Raw genomic sequence first — 26608 nt, 5'->3', positions numbered from 1 at the left:
CATCTGAGTATTGGAAGAGACTCTGGGGACCTCATCACACAATGGAAACTCAGTGTCCTAGGTCGCTTTTGTCCCAGTTAACCCACGGAGCCCCATGCCATCCATCACGTGACATAGCCTCCCTTTCAGTGGGGCTCCATGAGTCAACTGGAGTGGTAACACCATAGGACGGTACGCCACCAATACGGGAGCCTCCCCGTATTCCATATGGAATAATGGGGCAAGTGTGGTGGGGGGGGGGAGCTGCATGGTGAAGCTTTTCCACATGTGATGGGGAAGCTTCAGCTGGTGGCGAGATGGGGCACGGGGGACCGTGATTGCCCCACTGCCCCTCATTTTGTGATGGATGCTGGTGAATCAGAACACTGAACCTCATCAATGTGATGAGATCCTGGGAAACCAATGTTCAACTCTACACTCAGTAAATGGAAACCCACTGGGTGTTCTTGGAAAGTCACACTTTCAGCCTCAAAGGAAGGCAGTGGCATATTTCCTCTGGAAAAAACATTGCCAAGAAACCACCATAAGGTTGCTATAAATCACAGTAGACATGGGGGCACATAACAGGAACAAATAAAACCAAAGAGATTATTATGTGGATAGAATCAAGTGCATTCCCTTCAAAGACAGAGATCCAAAAAACACAAGGTAGGATAAAAGCAAAATAAATGTAGATTTTATTTTTAAAATAAATATCCTATAATAGCACAACTATGATATGACATGAATATATTGAATATTCAGTAAAAACAATTGTTACTGTTTCAAACAATTGAAGGCACATGATTGAAATATATAAAAGTTCAAAACACAACCTCACAAAACAATACAAAACACACAAAACAATACAAAACTACTTCTCCAACAACAACAAATATAAGAATAATCAATTTGCATAAGGCCAGTATATATATAAACACCGCTTATATATATACTAACTGCTTTTCACAGTACAAAATACTTGTAATATTTCAATAAGAATTTATATTACTATTGATACATGAAAGATAATCAAACTTTAACCTGCAAAGTTTCTCTGTGCTGAGCAAAAGTTGATAAAAGTATGCATTGGTATTGTTTGACCCAGGATCCCTAACCAACACAGCCTACCACAACTGTCCATGTTGTTTGGGCAGGGATTCTGGATTTTACAATCAAAACAATAACCTTTGAAACCATGATACTGATTTTCACCATTCACTCAGTCTAGTGTTGACTATTAAAACTGGCAATGCCTCCTGAATTCTTTAGGAGAAAGCATTTCTACATCCATTGTCCCATAGCCTTCCTGGCCTTAGCTCTTATGGTATGTTTAACTGGCATGCAATACCACAGTTTTTTCGAGAATAGCTTATTAGAAGTAGAAGAAGTAGATGCTTCCCAAGTAATCCTGGGCAAAATCTTGAGAACTTTCTTCACTTTCTGAGGTAATAATTGTGGCTCCTGGAAAGGCTTGAACTGAATTAGGATGAGTTTGATGGTCTTATCATCCAGCACAGTGTTAACCGCTGCTTCAAGTTCAAAGAGGGACTCTGTATTTTTGAAATAGCTGGGACTCAGGATCATTATAGCCCGCCTACTCCTTCGGAGAGCATTTACAATGTCATCAGTGTATGCTGGAAAAAAAGAAATCAATGCTATTGACATGTCTAAACCATTCTAAGAATTTGTAAACCAAGTTTTAATTCTAAAATGATGTACATAATATTTTGTCAGAGACATAGCCATGTCAGTCTGAAATATGTCAAAGGGATTTTGTAGTACCTTAGGACCTCATCCCATGAGTAGGGGAAAGTGGAGGGAACCACCTTACTTAATTCCCTATCATCAAATGAAGTTCAGGGAGAGCTGTGGTTCTAATTCAGGGGGTGCTGTGGGTGGGATTGGGGGGGATATGAGTTTTAAAGGCCATTTTAGTGTATTTACCAATTTTCAAATTTGTTTTACCATACTGTTACGATTTAATTACTTTTTAACTTTTGTATTGTACCTTTTAAACTTGTCTAGTATAGAGTTTTGACAAAAATGTAACCTCACAGGGAGAAAGGCAGAGTATAAATAAAGAAAATAATAATAATAATAATAATAACAATAATAGACATCCGTTTTTTGGGATTGTCAGCCATGCCATGTCCTTTCCCCACCTTTCCCTGTCTTTCACCATTACGGTATCAGGTAGCACACACCTTCTGAAAATGCATTCTGGCCATCATTTCCATGCGCTTCAGAAATGTATTCTCACAGAGTCCCACCAGAAGTGCCGTTTCCAAAGCACATGGAAATGGAGCCCAGACTGTGTCAGATGAGACTAACTAAGGGTCCTTCTCTACTGACAATATAATAAAGTCCAAAGCCTACTTGAGGAAATGTTGGCCACAAAAAGTACAATACCAATACTCGCTGCAAAGCACATCTGAATTCTGTCAACAAATGTGCTGTTGCAGATGCCAATGTGTGCCAGCTCCAGAATTCAGCAGAGCATTGTAGAGCAATGCTCTGCTGAAGCGCGTTATAGAATCCAAAAGGGTGACTGCCGAAAAGAACCCCAATGGCATGACTGGGCAGCACAGGACTAACTGAATCCCTGGGAGAGGTGATTGATTATCTTTATTCCTAACAGTCACTTTCTTTTTTTCACCACCTATATCAGCAGGCAATAGACAGAGAAAAAAATCTTCGTAATGGTTTTGAGACCAGGTTGTAGTTCATGTTGACCTGAAATTATTTGTATCACTTGAGTGTTTGGTTTTAGGGAAAGTCTGTGTTGCTATATTGATTACTTATCCTATAGTAATTTTTTCTATCAACAAATGGTTAAATTTTTTTACAGGAATTATTATTCAATTAGTTAAAGCATTACCTCCTCCTGGAAGAATGTTCCTTTCCTTAAGACACAGTGTATAGCCATATTCATTTTCTAAAATCTGAGGAAGAAACTCCAAGGCAAACTGTTCCTCATTGCACAGTGCTTTATCTACCAGAGAAGAATCTGGCTTTGCATAGGATACAAATGCATCATATTCCTTGCAATCTAAAAATAAATAAATAAATAAATAAATTTGTTACTTGCCTCGCCTATGACTCGAGGTGTGGTTGAACATGGTTAAAGTACACAGATAAAATATAATACTATATGTGTGTGTGTGTGTGTGTGTGTGTGTGTATACACACACACACACATATATATATACACATACACACACACACAGTTTAACCTGTTGCCCCCAGAGGTGCAACAGGTTAAACTGCTGAGCTGCTGAACTTGCTAACTGAAAGGTCTGCAGTTCGAATCCGGGGAGTGGGGTGAGCTCCCATTGTTAACCCCAGCTTCTGCCAACTTAGCAGTTCAAAAACATGCAAATGTTAAGTAGATCAATAGGTACCGCTCTGGTGGGAAGGTAACAGCACTCCATGCAGTCATGCTGGCCACATGATCTTGGAGGTTTCTATGGACAATGCCGGCTCTTTGGTTTAGAAAAGGAGATGAGCACCATCCCCCAGAATTGGACACGGCTAGACTTAATGTCAAAAGGAAACTTTTACCTCTTAAAATAATAGTAATAATAACTTTATTCTTCTATCCCACAACCACCCCCCTGAACAAAGACTGATTTTTTTTCATAAGCAATACAATAGAGAAGAAAACATTCTTTAAATAAAAAGGAACAAAAAGGGAGGAAGAGTAGAAGTATTATTTAAGACACTTGTACTATAAAGTGTCTTGCACTTTGTCAAACAAATCAAACTTTTCCTTATTGACAATAGTTGCTTTAAAATTTCTGGAATACAACACTTTTTATTTGCACAACACAGGTAAAGCATTTCCTAGCATCAGGCATGTAGCCGGGGGGGGGGGGGGGCTTGAGGGGCTTCAGCCCCCCCCCCCCCCAAAAAAATTCTCATGGTGGTTCGTGAAAAGGCCTTACTGGTGCATTATTTAAACTGTTATGTTTATTCATATCATGATCTGATCACCATGCTCAATATATCCCATATGCATGGGGTATTGGGGTAATGATACAAAAGGTTTGCTAGGCTAGACCCTCTTTCACTCAGACTCAGCCCCCCCCCCGAAACTCAGCCCCCCCGAAACCCCCCCTGAAAAAAATCAGCCCCCCCCCCCCAAAATGAAATCCTGGCTACGGGCCTGTCTAGCATTATTATCTTTTTAGAAAAATAGTCTCATATCTTTAGTCATGCCTAGTTGAATAGTCTAAGAGTGCCAGATCCTGACTGATCTTGGAATCTAAGCAGGGTCAGCCCTACTTAGTACTTGAATGGAAGACCACCAATGAATACCAGATGCTATATGCTGCCTTTCAGAGGAAGGTACAGGCAAAACCAGCTGTAAGGAGCCTTACCCAAGAAAAACCTATGAAAATCCATGAGGTTGCCATAGCTTGACTGGAAGACACATACACAGAGACATACAGAGCAGTTAGTTATGACTAAGTAAAAAAAAAATAAAGCAATGATTAAGTTACACATTTAATGAAAGCTGTAGTTCAAACATGCTTTTCCACTATTGCAAAAATAGGAGTGTATTTTCAAGGATACCTGAGGACTAAGTGAAAAAGTTCCAAATGAAAATTACAGAATAGCTCTGCATATTACCTATGCCTCCTCCCTCCCACCCCTGCAACAGCATAACAAATCAAAAAGATAGTTTAAGTTGAATAATTGCAACTGATCCACAGTGCAGAACATGTAAATAAAGAGTTACAGTTAAGGTAGTTAATTAGGGTGTAATGAAGCATGTTGACTGGATTTTTTTCAAGCTTAATGACATTTCCCTATCAATTCTAGCCCCCTCCCTCTTCTAGAAAGTAATTCCACCTCCCTCGCAGGGGGAGTAAGAGAAAGGCTGGGTATAAATAGGATAAATAAATAAATAAATAAATACAAAGTCATATAAAATATGCATACTAAGTTATTCATTTCCAGCATCATAATGAATAATGGCAATGAGTATTTTAATAGTATAACAGAGAGCAGGACTAACTACATCTGACAAATAAGATTGGTCTTCTATAGCCACAGATTCTGCATCCACAAATTTAACCACCCACAGCTTGAAAATATTGCATCAGCCTTTGCAATAAGGAGATACGTGGTTTCAGAATTCCATTGGTTTCTAATATGTGATCCAAAATTAATTGTTCTTCATTTTAACAGCAGAGGATGCTGCAGGACAAGAGATCTAATCCAAGTGAGCAGGAAGTAAACTATTTCCACATGTCAACCAGTTCTGACGGAGTGGTTACAAATATGGAAATAAAGGCATTTGAAAAATTTATCAATACAGGTTAAAGAAAATTACCATAAGTTAATATGGAAATTGTATTTAAGACCAATAAGAATTACAAATATAAATAAAAACTATTTTAAAAAATTCTGGAGAACATGCCGAGAATTAAGAACATATATACATATGTGGTGGCAATGTAAATATGTAAGTAATTCGGTGGGGGGGGGGGTATTTAGAGAAAAAGAGGATATAATGAACATTAAATAGAAAGAAGCCCTAGTATAGCTTTAATATCATTATATAATAATAAACAACTGAAAAAAGAGGATAAAGATGTGATAACAAACTTATTGACAATAGCAAGACTGATTATAGCAAGGAATTGGAAAAGAGAAATAAATATACAAAAGAGGAATTGTTTAAGGAAGAAGGGAAATTGGCAATAAATAATAAGCTGACATGTAAATTAAAAGTTAATATGGATATGGAAACAAAGTGCTTTTGATGATGTATGGAGAACATTTATTGAAAAGGGATTCAAAAAGAAAGACAGAAAGTTACCTCCACAAGAAGAATTGAAATTTTGGACAGATGATATATAAAAGATGTGGCTCGGGGGGGGGGGGGGGGGGAGGGCACAGTGGTGAAGGATAGATAATATATATACACATAAAAATAACAGTAGATGCCAAAGGTTAAAGCATGGTAGATTTATTGAATATTACTGTCTGCTGTAAAAGAAACAATCTAAAACAAATATATTGAATTATAATAAAATAAATAAAAATGTATTTTTTAATCTGACATAGAAATTATTTCCTGATGTTTAAGGTTATTATGATAGAAATGTATGTATTTTTACGTTCAGCCACAAATCCCAAAATCTGTCCAGGGATTAATTTGGAGATATGTAATATTATATCATTATAGGTTGTATGCCTTATGATGAGAAACCATACCACTTTACATGAGGTAATATCTGCTATTTCACGTAAGGCTGGGGCAATTCTTCCAACCTGGGGGCCTAATCCAGAGAGTCTTATGGACAAGGGCAGGGGTGTAACCACAGCCAAAACAAGGGCTCTGCTTTCCCCAAACAAATGAGCTCCCAAGTGAAATCTTCTCAGATAGGTGCGGAGGGATAAAAGCTCTTGCTGCCAGTAACTAAGTCTAGCAGAGATATTCTGTCCTTTCAATGATGCTGAGAAAAGGAAGTGGACATGGTCATGTCAGGAAATTCAGTGAGCCACATTTTGATTTGAGGAGGGCTGGATTTGTCTCTAAGGTCTGAGGTTCCATAGTCCTAGTTTCAAGTGTTACTAATGCATGTTGTTAACTTCATCAGTATGCTAAAAATGCAATCTAATACATATGTTACTCTAAAGCAAGTTCAGTGCCACTTATATCTCAGTAGACGGGTATAGAATTGCAGCATTAAGGCTCTCAAATCCTTTTTGACATCATCCCTTTTGCACATATTCTGGACCAAGGATGAATTAGCTTTCTACCATTCTAGGAAACAATTAGATGGTATTTTGATGCACATCAACGTTTAAAAATATTTGAATTTGATTTTCTGTTTGTGGCTTGACATGGAAATGTCAACTTCAAAATCTTGTTTTAGGTGGCCTTCAGCAAGTTTCTTAGCCTGGTATTCACACTTTAAGCAGGATAGCAGAATGAATACATTTAAAATATGTTCTAACAATTCTTCAGTGTCAGTTTTCTTAAGAATTTTCTATTTCTGATCCAATTTTATTTCCTCAATTCATTTTTATCTCCACCCAAACTCTGATTGCTGCCTGTTCAGGACTAAGCTGATCTTGCTAAACAGCCCTTGTGTGCAAAATAGCAATGCTGGAGGCAGATACAGCAGTGAAGAAAATATTCAGCAGGTTAGGAATTTGTTTTCCAAAGGCCCAAATACCTGAAAGACACCAAATCCTTACTGATCTTACAAGATAAACAGGGTCATCCATAGTTACTTCTTAAATGGGAGACTGCAAGGGAATACCAGAACTGTACGCTGTATTTCAGAGGACTGAACTGGCAAAACCACCTATGAGGATTCCTTGCCCAAGGAAATACTGCGGAATTCATGGGGCCACTATTAGTCATTAGGGGGTTTGAAATGCACATGCATACAAACCATACCTAGAAGACCAAAGATAGTCTCTAATCTAAAAGTTGCATAGAAAACAGCATTTTTGATGAAAGGAACAGAATTTCTGCAGAAATATTCTTGGCAGAAAAAGTTTTCTGTGAAATGTGCAAATTTTGCACAGATTACGTCCTGAACTGTGAAGATTCCTGATAGTTCAGCATTCCCCTCATCAGTTTTCCCTACATTTGAGAAATATTTTCCAGATTAGTGCAGAGTAAGACACTTTGGAGTTGTCCTGATGCAGCCTGGTAGTGTCCCCAGAGCCCTTTGGTGTCTTCACAGCTAGTTGAGCTGGAAGTGCATTGAAGCCACCACCGCCATTGCAACCATATCAAAAGCCACAAGCAGCAACCAGTAAAAGGCTTGATGGCAACAATACATTTGCTGGTCACATGGATGAGTGCCCTGGTAGGACCTCATCAATAACAATGTTGCAGGCAAGCCTCTGGCAGGGAGCTGATTGTGGCCAGTGACACAATCATGGGTCCCCTGGAGTAGTACACAGTGGATCCAGGCAAAACTTTGCGATCACTCTGGAGATGTCTGGTAATTCTGGTTTAAACCTCATTTGTCCTTGAGCCGAATTAACAGCTTGATCCAGTGCTTCTCCCACTAATCTAACTGTGCATTGTGCAGACCCACCACAGCAGCTGAGACTTGAGTCCACATTATTTGGCCTGTGTAGACATGGCTTAAGTCTTCTGTACAGAAGTGCTTTATGGGGTATACTGTCTTTTAGTCCTCCAAGTAGAAGAGGGATGGGCATCATGCTGCCCTCCAGATTCTATTGGACTGCAACGTCCAATGTTTTCTACCATTGGCTATACTGATGATGACACTTGGATTTACAGTGCAACAGTATTGGCAGGGCTGCATGCTTCACATTCCTGCTGTAGAGGGTTAGCTAGCCTGATGTGGTGACTACATGTGTTCAAAAGACCATGCTTCAAATTCCTATTCCATTATCAGTCTTATGGTTTGACCTTGACCATTCACTGAAAAAAGGGGAAGGGGGAATATAGCAGCGCTGTTCAAACTAATTGAACAATTTTAGCACAGTATTTTGTGTATATTAATCAATTTCTTCAGATTACAAAACAACATAATATTTATTTATTTATTTATTACCCGCCTCTCCTTGTGACGCGAGGTGGGTTACAACATAGTTCATAAAGCTAGGTAAAACAAAGTAAAGGTAGTCCCCTGACATTAAGTCCAGTCATGTCTGACTCTGGGGTGTGGTGCTCATCTCCATTTCTAAGCCGAAGAGCCAGTGTTGTCCATAGACACTTCCAAGGTCATGTGGCTGGCATGACTGCATGGAGCGCCGTTACCTTCCCGCCGGAGCGGTACCTATTGATCTACTCACATTTGCATGTTTTCGAACTGCTAGGTTGGCAGAAGCTAGGGCTGACAGTGGAAGCTCACGCCGCTCCCCGGAATCGAACCTGCGACCTTTTGATCAACAAGCTCAGCAGCTCAGTGCTTTAACCCACTGCGCCACCGGGGGCTCCACAGGTAAAACAAAGCATTGTTATAATATGGTGCTTTGATAGGTGTTCATTTAAAAAAAACTCAGAATGAAACAGTAATGAGAGGGAGACAAAATGTAACAGTATACATTAATATGCAAAATGTGAGCCTGGGCATAATCTTCAAGCAATTGTATGTTCTCACACATCTCATGGTGTTGTTGTAAGGATAAAATGCCACTATGAGGTCCTTGGTATCTAGCTCCATGCATGCATGCATGCATGTATCCATCCATCCAGCCATCCTTAAAGAAACTGCCCAACATAACAACAATTATAACTGAAGCATTCTTACCCCCTATGGTTTCATCTTTGGCCAGGTAATACCGATAAAGAAGCACTAGATCAATCCAGCGCCAGTAAGCCAGTGTACTTCCCAAAATGATTCCAAAAAGTGTTGTGATGGTACAGCACAAAGCCAGAAGAAAATAGATACCTAAAAAGGAGAAAGCATTGCTATTTGAGTAAATGCAATATTGATGACAAGCTAAAAGATGGAAATAAATTGGTCTTAAAATATTTGGGCAAGACTCTGCTCATTGGTGACTTAAATAGCAATATTAACTGCTCAAATTTGAACACATACTGGTCGTGATGCCAAGTCATTAGGCATTTGTTTTATTTTCAGAGCATATATGTATGAACAGTTCCAAGAAGATTTCATTCATATATAACCAGAGGCTGGAAATGTCACTTTTTAATCAAACTTCCAGAATCTCCTAAGAAGAATGGACAGTGGTTTTAATCATTGGAGGTTTAAGGGGATGTAGACCAAAAGGTAACTTCTGGACATCTTGGGGCTGTGGTAGCACAGCAAGGAAAAATGGAACGAGAGCACCTCCTCATGGCCTGAGTTGAACATCGCCTCCAGATGCCAGAGATGGAAAGGGAAACCTTTGCCTTTGTTTGTGTATTGCATGTCATTGTTCACTGTATAAAAGGCATTGAATGTTTGCCTGTATATCTGTATACTGTCATCCACTCTAAGTCCCCTCGAGGAGATAGAGCGAAATATAAATAAAGTATATTATTATTATTATCTTGTAATTTGAACTTGTTCAACTGTAGGGAAAGGAGAACCATTTTGATAAAAAGAGCAAAGCAAACTTTATTGCCTAAAAGAGTAAAGAAAGGCTATAAGAACATAAGTTTTCTATTTATCTGCTGCATGACTCAAAAATAGCAGATGTATTCTATTCTACTGGTACAGTTAGTAAAGCCAAGAGACAAAAGCCTGAAGTGAATGCATAGCCTAGAAAAGTTACTTATTGGACAACAACTCCCAGAATCCCCAGTCAACACAGTGGCCACACTGACTGGAATGTTGTAGAAACTGTAATCCAGGGGTCCTCAAACTTTTTAAGCAGAGGGTCAGGTCACAGTCCCTCAAACAGTTGGAGGGCTGGATTATAATTTGAAAAAAATAACACAATTTGAATTCCTATGTACACTGCACATATTTTATTTGTAGTGCAAAAAAGCACACTTTAAAACAATACAATAATTAAAATGAGGAACAATTTTAACAAATATAAACTTATTAGTATTTCAATGGCAAGCGCGGGCCTGCTTTTGGCTAATGAGATAGGATTGTTGTTGTTGTTGTGTGCTTTCAAGTAGTTTCTGACTTAGCTTGACCCTGAGTGAGGGCCATATCCATAGTTTGAGGACTCCTGCTGTAATCCAAAAAGAAATGTTTCTAAGCACTAGCAGTGATCCATTTGTTCACCTGACATGAGGTCTGAATGCTTTTAACAAAGGTTTAAATAAATGCACAGATGACCAATATATTTATAGCTGTTTGCCATTATAATTGCAATATATTGAACTTCCATTCTTTGAGGCACTGTTTCTTGATTACGAGACCCTAGAGAACAAATAAACAACAGGAAAGGTCTGCTGTCTCTATGCTTTTTCTGGAGACCCCTTAAGTATTTACTTCCAGATAGACCTTTCTCCGATCCATCTTACAAGTAGTGCTAGAACTAGCAAATGTGTCTTGTAGTATTAAAGTACTTTTAATTTTTTGTCATTTTTGCTATTTAAAGAACATCTCTGACAATGGTGGATAACTAATATAAGTTATCTTAAGTTGTGTGCAGGATATCAATTACACATACACAATTACCTCTTTCAGTTTTTCTCTCAAGCCTGAACATGCCAGTGGAGTAGCCAATGGAGTTTTGAGCCAAGCAAATGAAATGGCTCCTTAAATCTTCTTCCTTTATTTCCATCAGGGTGAAAACATTATTAAAGATTTGGCCTTCTAGTCCCTTTGGATGAACCCTAAAGAAAATAATATTTCCATAACACACTAGTTAGAATCAATGTTCATAGATTTACATTGCCACTGGATGCTAGTTGACAATGATATTTTTATATCATGGCTGGTCTAATTTTCTCTCTGACAATGACTCAAAGTGCAGAACACGGACATTTTCCATAGACAGCCAATGAGAAGGCACTTCCCCTCAACACATGGGTGGCTGAGATAGTGATGGTTCAATGTATAAAAACCATTGTTTCATGCACATTTTTTTTTTACTTTAGCCCTTCAAGTATGAAGGAATCACACTTCTAGAATCTGTCACATAGCATCCTGCTATGTTTCCAGCCAAAATTATACCTATGATGCATCTCCACTACGGAATTAATGCTGTTTGATAACAATTTAGCTGCTGCACTTAAGTGCTACAAAATCATGCAATTTCTCTAGTAACTCCTGACACGGAAAAAATTGGAAGTTGTAGTTTTACAGTTCTTTAGCCTTCTCTGCTGGCACCTTGCCAAACTACAACTCCCAGGATTTTATAGTATTAGGCCAAGCCATTTAAAGTGGTGTCAAGCTGTATTAATTCTACAGTGTAGATGCAACCCTACTATCCTTGTACAGTTGTGTACTTATTCCTCTGTGCAGTAATATAAAACAAAGCCAATCAGAAGGTAATAATTTACCAATGGTGAAAAATTTCCAAAACTAAGGAGATTGCTCTTGAAAACATAGGGAAATGACATATAAATGAAGAAGACTACTTCTGATTCCAGCAACCCTTGTTTTTTCCTGGCTTATGTATCACATAAAACATTACATAAAATGCTGCTCTGAATCTACAATTCTCTCTTTCACTGAAATTATATATTTTAAAAAATAACGTTTTGCTATATTCAATTTGGAGATTATTTACCTTTTTTTAGACGCGAATACCTTATTTTCACTAGTTTCTATGTACCACTGTATTGAAGATGAGGCATTCATTTCAAATCCAAACTTGGCTTTGCATTCAAGCTCAACATATTGTCCTGAGCAAAAGAAAAAGAAAAAACAAATAAGGACATGTAAAATTTAGCATATTGAACATAGAAATGTTCCAGACCAGAATGAAAATGCTTGCATTATTCTTTAATTAAAAGTAAAGGTTTTTCCCTGACATTAAGTCCAGTCATGTACGACTCTGGGGGTTGGTGTTCATCTCCATTTCTAAGCCTAAGAGCTGGCATTGCCCATAGACGCCTCCAAGGTCATGTGGCCAGCATAACTGCATGGAGCACCGTTACCTTCCTACCGAAGCGGTACCTATTTATCTACTCACATTTGCATGTTTTCAAACTGCTAGGTTAACAGAAGCTGGGACTAACAGCAGGAGCTCACCCCATCTTCAGATTTGAACCTGTGACCTTCTGATTAGCAAGTTCAGGAGCTCAGTGGTTTAAGCCACTGTGCCAATGGGAGCTCCATATATTATTTAATTACAAGCATTAAAACAAAAAGAACATCTGAGCACATAAATCAAAGTCTTTGGAAAACATTGTTCTCTTGATTGGAATTCAAGTTTTCTTGATTTTTCAATGTAACCAACTTACCAAGTTCTACTTCCAGGATTGTCACACCGCTGGGATACAAAACTGTAGGAGGATTCAGAGTGTCTTTCGCTACAGTATGAAAAGTGGGAGGTCACAAGCATGCAGTCCATCAGGCACTTCTTAACATAAACTATAGTAATTTTTCTTAAGAACTTCGATCAACAGGTGAAGATAGAAGTTTATAGTCCAATTCTATGTAATCAGGAACCCTAGAACATCAGCAAGTAGGTACTAATAGCAGAGAAAATGAGAGAGGGGGCTGTGTAGACTTGAGCATGCTCCCTTTGAGCAGAACTGGTGATGGAGGTAGGACCCACACACTTGTCTTTATGTGTTCATTCAAAATACTTTGTAAATGTGTGAACAGCGTATATCAAGTCCAAGAAAATTATTTAATGGAGTCTTAAGTAACTAGAGTACTATGGAATGATGGATGAAAGCAACTCAGTCAAATACTATTTGAATACATTTGAATGTTTAATAGTATTGAGAGCTGAATAGATTCACTACTGAGGTAGGAACAGATTTTCCTAATATGTTGTCTTGCCTGTATCTATTCTTTTCTAATGTTCATTGTCCTAAGTGCTTTTAATTCTATTAATACTTTAATTGTATTTTTTGTCTTTTTGTGTTATATGAACATGTAGTAGTATCTGTTTTAACTTTTGTAAATCATCTTAAATTCTGGACTGAAAAAAGGAGGAGATTATGGGGATAGAGGATGGCAAAACTGTGGCCCATTTTTCTGACAATTTAATCCCACATCAGTCTTCCAAGACTCCACCTTAACCCTCCAATTTTAGTTTATTTTTTAATCTCAAATCCCTTAGTTTCCCTCAATTTCTGTTCCAAATGGATGCAGTATCAATTCAGGGCACAAGTTGGAAAGAGACGCATAGACGGTTGTTTAGCACATTTGGGAAACCAGCATATTTCATCACACTAGAGAAAAAATCCACTTAAAATCTGGTTTCTGCCTCCTGTAGAATTCTGGGGTTTAAAGTTTAGTGAGGCTGTTAAAGAAACCTCCCTAAACTACAAACCCCAGAATTTTGTAGGAGGCAGAAACCAGATCTTAAGTGGGTTTTTTCTCTATTGTGATGAGGCCCTATAGAATCATAGAATCATAGAATTGGAAGAGACCTCATGGGCCATCTAGTCCAACCCCCTGCTAAGAAGCAGGAAAATCGCATTCAAAGTGATTTTTGCCAGTCTCTAGGCAAATTGTTCCCCAGTCCCAAAGCAAATGCCTGCAGCCTATCTTGTACATCTATACCAGAATATAATGAATTGCTACAATGGAGGCATACTACTTACCGATAATAATGACATCAACTATTGTTCTCACTTGCCACTGAACATTGTTATCAACCAGTGTGTAATCACACACGTAAGTACCATTATCTTTGTCATAGACTGTAGGTAATATCAGTTTATCTTCCTTTAACTCTAGGCCAGGTCTTCTGATCTTATCATGTTTTATTTTTCTTCCATTCTAAAGGGATAAAAAGAAGACAAACCATCCCACACAACATTAGATTGTTAGGCAGCACTTGGCAACTAGCAAAGGATGAATTGAAGTATGTGATGTATCCTGTACCAGGGAGGATCTACCTTTGCCTGAATTCCCAGTTACCTACTCATTTGCCCCAGTTGCTAATTTCTGAAGTGGCTTAGATAAAATGGAGAAAAGATACATACTTTCTCCCTGGTGCTGGCATAGTCGTGCAATTTTCTTTTTGATCTCTCTCCAGGCCTGAGTGAGGTGCAACATCCATGCTTCTCTGAAGCCCCCTTTGAAATGTTCATGTTCACTCAATTTATTACAATAATTGTTAGAGATTGGAAAGGTTACTGTCTGGACAAAAAGTCCCAGAACCCCCTGCCCAATTAACTTTTCTACTCTCTATTCAAGAGTACATAATTCATCAGCAAAAAAAATATCACCAAAAACCTATAGTGCCCTATTCCCTACACTAAGCAAGCAGGTGATTTTGGGAAGCCTACAAAACATTAAAGTGATAGGTTTCCTCCCAGTGTTGTTTTCCAACTACTTGTATTCAGATGTATATAGACTCTGATTCACAAAACAGTACGCCTTTCACTTATGCAGTGGTTGAGTACACAGGCATTGCTGTGCATTGCTGTACAGCAATGCACTAAATCAGTGGGACCACCAATTCCAAACACACACCACCAACCAATAATATGCCAACTGTTCCCAGCAATAAGGCCTCAGGAAGTTCGATTTAAACGAAGATACAACTTCAGGAAGGCAGATTGGACTAAATTCTCAGACATGTTAGATGACATGATCACATCGGTCGCGCCAATCCCTGAGGAATATGAGCATTTTATTGAAATAGTGAAAACCTGCTCACGGGCCTCTATACTGAGAGGATGCAGAACCAACTACCTTCAGGGCATTACTCCTGAAACAGCTGCCTTGTTGGAAAACTATTACAGGCTCCACAACGAAGACCCATTTGGTGAACAGACTCTTCAGGCAGCGCAGAGCATTGTGTCCTCCATCTCTGAAGCCAAGAAAGAACAGTGGATCAAGCTGATCACAGAGGTCGACATGGGCAGGAGCAGCCAGAAGGCGTGGAGGTTGCTAAGACAGTTGAGCAATGACCCCTCACAAACTAATACCCATGCCAACATAAAAGCAGATCAGATAGCACACCAACTCTTGAAGAACGGGAAACCCAATCTTGCCACCAAAGTAGGAAAGAAACCAAGAAGCCAGACAACAAGAGATTGAGAACAACAACCGTCATGAACCCTTTACATCTACTGAATTGGACATGGCTCTCAATAAATGTAAGAATGGCAAAGCAGCTGGCTTGGATGATCTACGGATGGAACAAATCAAGAACTTTGGCCCAAAAGCAAAGTGCTGGCTACTGGAGCTGATGAACAACTGCACTGCATCCTGTCAGATCCCCAAAATCTGGAGGAAAGCAAGAGTCATTGCCATCTTGAAGCCAGGCAAAGACCGTAATGATCCAAAAAGTTACAGACCAATCTCCCTGCTGTGCCACCTCTACAAAGTTCTGGAGAGACTTATTCTGCATAGAATTATGGAAAAAATAGACCCATGTCTGATTCCACAGCAAGCTGGCTTCAGGAAAGGCAAAAGCTACACATCGCAAGTGCTGAACCTGACTCAGCACATAGAAGATGGCTTTGAAAAGCAGCAGATCACAGGAGCTGTCTTCATAGACCTGTCAGCGGCTTATGATACTGTGAACCACCGCCTCCTCCTGAGAAAAATGTATAATATCACAAAGGACTACCACCTCACCCGCCTCACCCACCTCATAGGAAACCTGCTACAAAACAGGAGCTTTTTTGTTGAGTTCCAGGGCCAGAGAAGCAGATGGCGGAAACAGAAGAACGGCCTGCCTCAGGGGAGCGTGCTCGCTCCATCCATGTTCAACATCTACACAAATGACCAGCCACTGCCAGAAGGGACAGAGAGTTTCATCTATCCTGATGATCGTGCCATTACCGCTCAAGCAGGGAGCTTTGAGATGGTTGAAAAGAAGCTCTCCGAAGATCTAGGTGCTCTTACTGCCTATTACAGAGGAAACCAGCTGATCCCTAATCCATCTAAAACACAGACATGTGCCTTTCACCTTAAGAACAGACAAGCATCCTGAGCTCTGAGGATCTCCTGGGAAGGAATCCCACTGGAGCATTGCAGCGCACCTAAATACCTGGGAGTCACTCTGGACCATTCTCTGACCTACAAGAAGCACTGCTTGAACATCAAACAAAAAGTGGGTGCTAGAAACAATATCATACGAAAGCTGACTGGCACAACCTGTGGATCACAACCAGATACAGTGAAGATATCTGCCCTTGCGCTATGCTACTCTACTGCTGAGTATGCATGCCCAGTGTGGAACACATCTCACCACACTAAAACAGTGGATGTGGCTCTTAATGAGACATGCCGCATTATCACAGGGTGTCTGCGCCCTACACCACTGGAGAAATTACACTGCTTAGCCGGTATTGCACCACCTGACATCCGCCGGGAAGTTGCAGCCAATAGTGAAAGGACCAAGGCAGAGACATCTCCAGCTCATCCCCTGTTTGGGTCAGCACGTCAACGTCATCAGCCAGCACGTGAACGACTTAAATCAAGAAATAGTTTTCTTAGATCTACAGAGACACTCGCTGGAATACATCAGCAAGCGAGAGTTCAAAAATGGCAGGCTCAAACCCAGCACCTCAATCCGTGGGTGATACCAGATGAGAGACTCCCCCCTGGGCACACAGAAGACTGGGCGACTTGGAAGGCACTGAACAGACTGCGCTCTGGCACCACGAGATGCAGAGCCAACCTTCAGAAATGGGGCTGCAAAGTTGAATCCACGACATGCGAGTGTGGAGAAGAGCAAACCACTGACCACCTGCTGCAATGCAACCTGAGCCCTGCTACATGCACAATGGAGGACCTTCTTGCGGCAACACCAGAGGCACTCCAAGTGGCCAGATACTGGTCAAAGGACATTTAATCAGCTACCAAGTTTGCAAAATTTGTGTGTGTGTGTGTGTGGGGGGGGGGTTATCTGTTTGTTTGTTTTGTTCTGTTAGAAATGTAATACAATGTTCTGGTTGCTCCTGACACGATAAATAAATAGAGTACACAGGACCCCTACAAAAGTAGAAAACTATGAATAAAAACCTTTATTTTTATCTGAGAAAACATCTTTCTAGGGCAGTGGTTCTTAACCTGTGGGCTGCAGACCACCAGTGGGTCGCGAGGATTAAAATCTAGTCCACGAGCTTTGTTCCTCTTTATTTTATTTTATTTTATTTCCATTCCTTTCGTGCCATCTACTACTCCTTCCCTGTCGCTGACCATGGCATATGTTCAGTATCGGAAACTAGAACTGATGTGGTCTATGCAATGCAATTTTCAGCATCTCAAACAAAATCTAAACTTGACCAAAAACTTATTTGTAACCCTTTTGGTACTAATGTTGGAGAGTGGTCCTTTGTCAAAAAAGGTTTGGGAAGCACTACTCTAGGAGGACCTAGAGATTCCTAGAGAAGTGTTCTGTCCACAAATCTCTAGTCCTCCAGTGTGAGTCTATGAACAATGTCTGGCAAAAGTTGATCACAGAAAGCAAGTCTCCATACACACACACACACACAACCCAATAATACAATTCTAAATAGAAAACAGAATTATCTGACCCCAAATTGATCTTACCTTGTACCATTTAACTGATGAATGCTGAAAATTATGGTAACAATCTTTTCCTGGGCAAGAAATAGATGTTCCTTGAGAAATAAATAGATATTTCTCATTCACGCTTTTACCTGAGCAATTGACCACCTCTTTTGTTCCAACAACTATAAAAATATTGATGCATGGTGATATCTTTTCCCTGTGTAACATAAAAGGAAGTTCAGGTAAAAATACCCTGAGAAGACTCAATTCTGTGAAGGCATGAAAAATCGCTAAGACACACACAACAATATAATTTATTGTTTTAAAATACATAATGAATCTTCACCTACACATTTAAATCCATCCCATTTCAGCACTATAGCAGAGAGATCATAATGCATCATACAACATTTTAGGGAACAAGAACAAACACATTCTGAGCAATGGATGACAAATCAATATGAATACACAAAATCCAATTTAAAATAGAATCATAGAATAACAGTTGGAAGAGACGTGCCATGCAGGAAAAGCACAATCAACACATTTTAGATGATGATGATGATGATGATGATGATGACAATACTTTATTTATAACCTGCCCTCTTTCCCCAAAGGGACTCAGGGCAGTTTTCAAAGGATAACAAAAATGGCAAACATTCAGTGCCAAAAACAAATGAACAACAATCAAGATGAAACACGAAATAAAATGAACTCAATATAACAGAATGCTCTGTTGGGTTCTGTTGGGCTCCATCCTAGTGGCGTGCCAGCAGCCTCTATTTAAAAGCCTCCAAGGATCACACTCTGAGGCAGACAGTTCCACTGCTGAACATCTCTTACAATCAGGAAGTTCTTCCTAATGTTCAGGTAGAATCTCCGTTCCTACTATTTGAAGTCATTGCTCCAGGTCCTAGTCTCCAGGGCAGCAGAAAACAAGCCTGTTCCCCCTTCTTTATGAGAGCCTTTCAAATATTTAAACATCATGATAATGTCTCCTCTCAACCTTCTCTTCTTCAGGCTAAACATACTCAGCTCATACACACTCCTCATAGGGCATGGTTTCCAGATACATAAAGTCATGTATTCAAATGAAATTGCACAAAGAATGATCTGATAAAAAATAAGAAAGCAGATTGGAATGTAATCATATTTTCTGTTTTATGTTATAGCTTCAGATGATGATATAAGACGGAGAGAATGTCAGGCCCAAAGAGGTTTGGATGTAGATGCTGAGGATACAAACTCTGCATATTAACCAAAGGAGATTTGGGGGAGGGGGAGAGGCATGAAAATATTGTGTCAGAACAACAAACCTATTGATGCAGACATATGTGCCAGAATGTTGAACTTCAAGAGGATCAAACCAAAGGACATTCCCCCTAAGAGTAGGGTTGCTGGTTGCATTCTTGATGACTGTTTCATTTCCTCCATCACTTGGTTGCCAGAACCACTGCACTTGGCTTTCATAGAGATGAGAAGAGTTGAAGATCACGGTGGGGTCCTCAGATGGTAAGTCACAGGATACAACAAATTTCTGGTCACTAATAGCTTGATACCTCACATCACTGGGTTTTTGAAGACATCCTGAAAAGATGTGAAAGAGCCATACAATTTGAGAAGAAACACAGCCATTATTGTGACCTCATCAAATTTGGTTTTTTCCCCCATCCTAGCACACTGCTGACACGCAGCTGCGACGGAGTTTGGTGGAGCCCATCATATGACACAAGGCTACTTCCGCCATGGCTCTGTTGGGCTCCATCCCGCAGCGTGTCGGCAGTGGGCTAAGAGGGAGGCCCAAGGATATGGGTGACTACCTGTATCCTCATTGAAGAAACCAAAGACAGCATAGGAGAAAGCCGAGGACAGCCAGAAAATGTCGTGGGATGGCAGACCACAACTAACCACAGTATGAGACATGCTAGGTGTTGTCCCACAGTTTCCCACACTGTCCCTTGGCTTCTGGACCTCCATATGATAAGGCTCTTAGTTTGCAGTTCAGTAATATTATAACAATTTCTCCTTCACTGAGCTTATAAAGGCTCTAGTTTTCTTACCTGAGTACCAGCTGCCAAAACTGATTTAAAACAAATGACAAGGGAGCATTGGCCCTTCTGCTCTATACTATATGGCAGCAAAGGTGTTTCCCACACCTACCCAGAGAAGACAGGGACTTATGTTGGAAACTTAGTACAAGAGCATATTATCTTGTACTAAGTTTCATACCCTCCTCCATCAACTGCTAATAAATGCTGATGATAAAGAGAAGCTAAATTTACAGGCTCTTTGGAAGGGAACTATGATTATAGGAGAGAAATATTTGTATCTCCTAGGTAAGATGCCTGTACATGTACACTTTGCCACTGAAAGTCCTAAAGCAGCCCAAATTATTTGATTGGAAAACCTCTATAGGTAAAAGTCATGCTTTCATTCAAAAACTGCACCTACAAAAAGATCCGTTTTCAAACTTCTACACAGGAAAATGCTATGCTCTGTGTGAAAATTAAAACTGAGCTAACTGCATCACTACAGAAAATGAACATTTGAACTGTGTGGACAAGCAGCAGAACATGATGTCTTACCTGTAATGTTAAACTCTCTGGATTCTGCACTTTTCATTAATAGCAGAATAATCCAGTAAAATAGCATTGCTTTCTAGCATGGCATTTCTTCATTACTGAGTTCTCATTTGGCACTGAACATTCATGGTCTGTGCAATTTTTCCCAGGACAGTTTATCTACCTGTAAAACAAGTGTTAAAAAGAACAAACGGTCGACTGTTTTGGGGAATAGTTTGTACCATTCAGGACACCACAGCAAAATATTGGCATCCCTAAGATTTGTTCTCAATTAATTGTTTTTGAATTTTATTGGAAATGTTTTTAATTTATTGTCTTTGGAAATTGACACGTTAAATCAATCAATCAATCGATCCAACATGACATTTCTTCATGTCATGGTTGATGATCTTTGGGCACAATTTGCCCTATGCAGGTTTGAGACAAGTGATGAAAGCCATGCTGCTAGATCAAAAGTGTGTCTATCTAAACAGGAGTCCTTGTGATCTCCAAGAGTCCAATGCTACTGTGGGGGTGGGTTTCCCATTTGAGGATATCTGAACTCTGGTTTCATCTACCTCTAATGATACCCACTTCACCCTGAACATGCCTAATTCCCTTTGGCAGGATTTTTAAAAGGAGATAAATAAGTGATTTGACTGATACTCTAACGATTCATTAGTTACAGCCCTCCAAGATAGCCAAGTGGAGCCTAACTATTTTGCTAAATATAGTGGGGAGTTCAATACCAGTAATTCCTGGTATTTCCCCTCTGGGTGAAGGTTGATCAATGGTGACTTGCATTTTTTAAGCAACATCTCCATCATCATGCAGAAGGACACCAAGGCCCCTTACACACAGCTGAATAAAATCTCACATTATCTGCTTTAAACTGGGATATATGGCAGTGTGGACTCAGATATTCCAGTATAAAGCAGATATTATGGGTTATTCTGATGTTATATTCTGGGTTATATGGCTGTGTGGAAGGACCCCCAGTTTCTCTGGGACAGAGTTTAAAAAACCCTGCTGTAGAACAAATGATATAAATCAGTGGTGAATAACCTCAGGCCATGGGTATCTGAAATCTGACTGTTGGTTTCCTATAGAAATTTGTCTGTATTCCAGTTTTTTGTATTATCCTAGTTTCCAATAGGTTACAAGCCTCTTAAGGCTTGGTTACTAGCATTGTATGATGCTAAGTATCCTTTTATTTCTTCTCCCATGGGAACATAGTCTCCAAAACTTGTCACAACCTTGTGCTGAAAGATTACCCAGCTTACCATAAAGGAAGGGTAGTAGTTCGATGACAGTGTACATGCTATATGCAAAAACAGTTCCAATACCTTTCAGTAGGGCTGGTAAACTCCATATACCAACTTTCTCTAAGCATAGTTGTAGTTCTCATCATGCTTAGCATGGAAATTGTTCCTGGAAGGGGCAGGTTTGGAGCAGACAACAAGGAACAATTATCTGGCGTAGTATACATTTCTTTACATGATCCCCTCAAAATGCAATTTTCATGTAGTGATTAAAGAGCAGAATGATAAGCATGGAAGTGTGTGGCTCAGTTTAGGCACAAATGCCCAGGATGTAACTGTTAGTCAACCTCAGACTTTCATACTGATACAATAAATATAAAATAGCATCTAGAGATTGCTGTGTAAGGCTTACAAAGAGATGCTTCAAGTCAAGCGCTACTAAAACTCAAAAGACATTGTGTGCTTATTTTGTCTGTTTTTGGTTTTGGACTACTTGATTTTTAAAAAGATTTGTAGAGTGGGAGAAAACAAATGATATAATTACAAGTGGAAAATATCATCTGGATCTCATATAAACCATGTTTGAGGGCTACAACCCAATAACTCCATAAAGTGGAAGCTCTCAGAAAAATCTATTTAAAGTAATTAAAAAAACATAGTAAGCATAGAGATTCCAGATAAGGATATTTTCAAACATTGCCCTTCCTTGTCTATTGAATTTTACAAGGCCTTTACATGAGGTTATCTTCATCATCCTCCACTGATTCCTCACTTCTTTTTCCATCTCTGTTTCTATCTTTTTTTCTTATTGGGGGAAATCCACTAAACAGAAAAGGCCAGAGTAACTGCACAGTGCCTTTTCATCCCTACTGTCATGAGGCCTCCATTTGGAAATGCCTTAGGATTACTAATAATCCCACATAGAAAAGGAAATATTTTCCTGGCGGACACAGCAGGGAAAATATTAATGATCTTTTGAGCCCCTGAAAGAGGACACAATTTTTGGTAATATTCTAAAAAATACTGCAAAAACATTCCAGAATTCATCAGTTATAATTTTACATCAAGTGTCTGATCAGAAGTAAATCCAAATGAGTTCAATGGAATTCATTGGTGTGTATAGTGTTGCAATTTGCTAGTGTAATCCTATAGCTGCCTATTCAGACTCAGTACCAGTACCACTCACAGACTCCGATAAAGTATATACATAATTAAGTTTACATCAGGATGAGTTTCATTTAATTGATTTCTGAGAAAATTATGATGTAGGCTTGATCTGTTAAGTTTCTATAGTAAAATGAAAATGTCTATAATATAACCAATTATCATGCCACTATTCAAACTCTGAGTATTACAATGTACCACAATGGTTAAGTATAATATTTAAACTAAGGAAGAAGTCAATTTGAATTGAAATTAATATTTTGTTGGTTCCCTCTGAGGGAAATAGAGAAAGATGGAAACTACTCCTGCTTCCCTGGAGACTAGGACACGAAACAATGGCTTCAAACTACAAGAAAGGAGATTCCATCTGAACATGAGGAAGAACTTCCTGACTGTGAGAGCCGTTCAGCAGTGGAACTCTCTGCCCAGGAGTGTGGTGGAGGCTCCTTCTTTGGAAGCTTTTAAACAGAGGCTGGGCGGCCATCTGTCAGGGGTGATTTGAATGCAATATTCCTGCTTCTTGGCAGGGGGTTGGACTGGATGGCCCATGAGGTCTCTTCCAACTCTTTGATTCTATGATTCTATGATAGCATCTATGTGACCCGTAAAATCTCCGAGACTCTGCTGCACTATTAAACAATGCTGACCCATTAGGAACTGTTAATTACAGCTGGAGCAAAATAATCTTTCCAAAAACAACTAGATAATATATCTTCCACAAATCCTTACAGAGAGAAATCAGAAGTGGGGAAAGGCAATATGCTTATCAATGGGAAAGAGAATAAGGCCATCACAGGCAACAAACCTCAAAACCTTTTGCTTCAGAAATATCTGGAGCAGAACACTACAGAATTAGTAATCTGAAAAAATGGCTCCTATCTGAACAAATATCTTACCTCTGAATCCTGCCAGTTACGATAAGAGCTGTGATTAGCTCTGAGGTGGCATGTCAGTTTCCTTCTAATCAGAGTTTCCTTTATCTCAATGTCATCAACTTCCTTTTTGCTATGTGTTTCCGTCAATTCTACTCATAAATGTGGGAGGGGAAAACTGAAAGAACTTTTCAATGAAAGCTACCAACGATGTCTCGTCTTATTCTTTATTTACGTAAAGATTTCCAAGATCATTTCACCAGGAAATGCCAGTCTTCCCACCACCATCACCACCAGTTATGCAGTTGGTAATAGAAGATTGATGCTAAGACATTTCCATCTAATGTTATTCTTCCTCATATCTATCTGCTCACCTGCCCTTTTGCCACCAGATCACTGACAAGATAAGGTTGACTTATGAGTATTTCAGTTTATATACTGTGTGCTACTGTCTGAAAAAAATCTATAGGGTAACAGCACTGAAATCCTGAAGATCCCTGCACTTTGTAACTGAACAATAGAGGAATTCCATACACTCCAACAGTTCACACATGAAAGCTGGGACATGTGGTCAAGCAACATCAGGATGTGGTCAAGATAGCCCAAGATAGTTAGGCAACACTACAACCATTTACTTTTGCTTGATTTTATGTGCAAGAGCAAGATTCTGCCTCTTTCTCTTTCCTCTGTTGAATTAATTGAGGGCAAACTGCTTTTGTGCTTTGAAGTCAATTTTCAGCACTTGAGCTAAGCTAGGGGTAATTCCCAGCTTAGAAATTGTTTTTCCCCACTCTTGGCATACAGGCTATAAGGTCTGACCTGATAAATACAAAGTAACCACATGCCCACCCCCCACCCCCGAATTTGATTCTTTCAAATGAAATCTGTACTATTTCATGATAACAAATTACTAAAGAAAGCAATCTAATTTATGAAATAGAGAAACAGTAAAAGTTCATGCTATTACAGTCAGATGTCTTTTTCTTTCACTCCAGGAAGTACAGTTTTAAAATATCCTCCCCTCTAATTTGTCCTTAAGTTGATGATGGCTAATTCTAGTATTCCTGAGATCTCTTTCCAAATCACTACCCACTTCAAGCCTTTATTCCCACCCACCCCTTCACTTTTCTCTAATTTTTTTTACCTCAATGTATGTTACTTTATAATTATTACTTCTACTGAACAAAGTTATCCCCATTACCTATTTTGTAGAGATCCTTTTGAAAGTATTTGCAAGTTGCTTAGCTTTTTGCTGGTCTGAATAACCAGGTATCTTCTCAAATTCAGCCACAATCCCAGATCATTTAGGAAGGAGCCAAATAGCTTTGCTCCACTCATTTAAAGATGCCTGGGAGCCCCACTGCATTTTCCTCACCACTGCAAGAACTGTTTACTCATATTTGCTACATCTGGCAGTAATTCAGAAATCACTATTGCTTCAGAGGACACACAGGAAATTGCAGACAAACTGTCCTGTATGTTGAGCATGGGATGCTTTATGAAGACAAACACTACTCTGGCAGCATCCATCACTGATTTCCTCCCCTTCCAAGGTTTTCACAGCCTCCAAAATCTCACAGATGAAAGCTGGGATCTGTGAAAGAAGCACACACAAACATACACACTCTGAGGACCCACTGGAGTTTGCTTTTGCCTGAGTACACCAAGGTTACAATTCTGTCTTCTCAAACAAGAGATAATGGGAGAAAGTGGGGCAAGAAAGGATGAATCAGAACTGCCCCATGATCTGATCCCAGGTTCTCTGCTTTAAACTGGATTGTATGAGTCTGCACTGCCAGGTAATCTGGGATAAACACAAAACCTCGGATTAGATCCTAGGATATAGGGTCTGTCTGGGGACCCTTCCACACAGCCCTATATCCCAGAATATCAAGACAGGAAATCCCACATTATCTGAGTGTACTCAGATAAACCAATTCAAAGCCGATATTGTGGGATTTTCTGCCTTGATATCCTGGGATGTAAGGCTGTGTGGAAGGGCCCTGGAAGGGCCCAAACTGGAACAGCTGGAAGGTACATATATGTACACTGCTAACATGAGTAGAACCAATAAGTAATAGCATGTTACCTTTAAAATACTCAAAAATCTGGTACTCTCCATTCCAGTTACTGCTGGGTTACTCTTTGAGTAAGCTTTGAAACATTAATTAAAATTCCATAGCCTAAATGCTTGGAGGTTATAGTATAGTCAGGTTGGAGGTTATAGTATAGTCATGCTTGGAGGTTATAGTATTTTTGGCACTGTATTTAGAAACAGGATTCCAACATCCAAAGAAAAAGTGGTAAAGTTACCCAGGGATTGTAAACACAGAAAGTGGGAGAGTTCTTGTTGTGAAAGATTTTGAATGTCTCATGTTCTATTATACTAGATATTTGGGAGCCTAAAGAAAAAAATTCTTTGATGTGGTAGAGTTCTCAGTGAGGGGGGGGGGTGTCCTTATTTGGCCCCTTCCCCCATTATGCAAAACCTTCTTATTTGGAAGTTTTAAAAAAGAAACTGGATCTCTATCTGATGAGAATGCTTTGTTTATGTATTTTTGCATGGCACAAAGGGATTGGACCGCATGGCCCTATCATTCTATCATTCTTTCCAGCTTCAGCTCCAAGTTCCTGCTCCTTACTTCCTGAATTGTCTACTCACTATTCATTTTCTGAATATCACTTGAAGGCAAAGTTGATCATGACACATAAATGGTACCACTTTGGACAGAGATTGTGTAGTAATTTTATTT

The 26608-nt window shown here is 39.4% G+C and overlaps 1 protein-coding gene across 1 annotated transcript; it reads right to left on the bottom strand.

The window, feature by feature from the left end:
• Positions 1-794: 794 nt before the first annotated feature.
• IL18RAP (interleukin 18 receptor accessory protein) lies at positions 795-25198 on the bottom strand. The gene is made up of 11 exons (XM_060766880.2): positions 25057-25198; positions 20582-20741; positions 19313-19583; positions 18036-18213; positions 14123-14300; positions 12806-12874; positions 12130-12244; positions 11073-11230; positions 9240-9380; positions 2861-3031; positions 795-1616 (listed from the first exon to the last, which is right to left on the bottom strand). The coding sequence occupies exons 2-11, from the start codon at positions 20646-20648 to the stop codon at positions 1264-1266; spliced, it is 1701 nt and encodes a 566-aa protein (XP_060622863.2). The 5' UTR covers positions 20649-20741; positions 25057-25198; the 3' UTR covers positions 795-1263.
• Positions 25199-26608: the final 1410 nt, after the last annotated feature.

Source organism: Anolis sagrei, chromosome 3 (assembly GCF_037176765.1).
Source record: "Anolis sagrei isolate rAnoSag1 chromosome 3, rAnoSag1.mat, whole genome shotgun sequence".
Lineage (NCBI taxonomy): Eukaryota > Metazoa > Chordata > Lepidosauria > Squamata > Dactyloidae > Anolis > Anolis sagrei.
The sequence above is the reverse complement of the archived record's forward strand: the minus strand, read 5'-3'. Positions and strand labels throughout refer to the sequence as shown.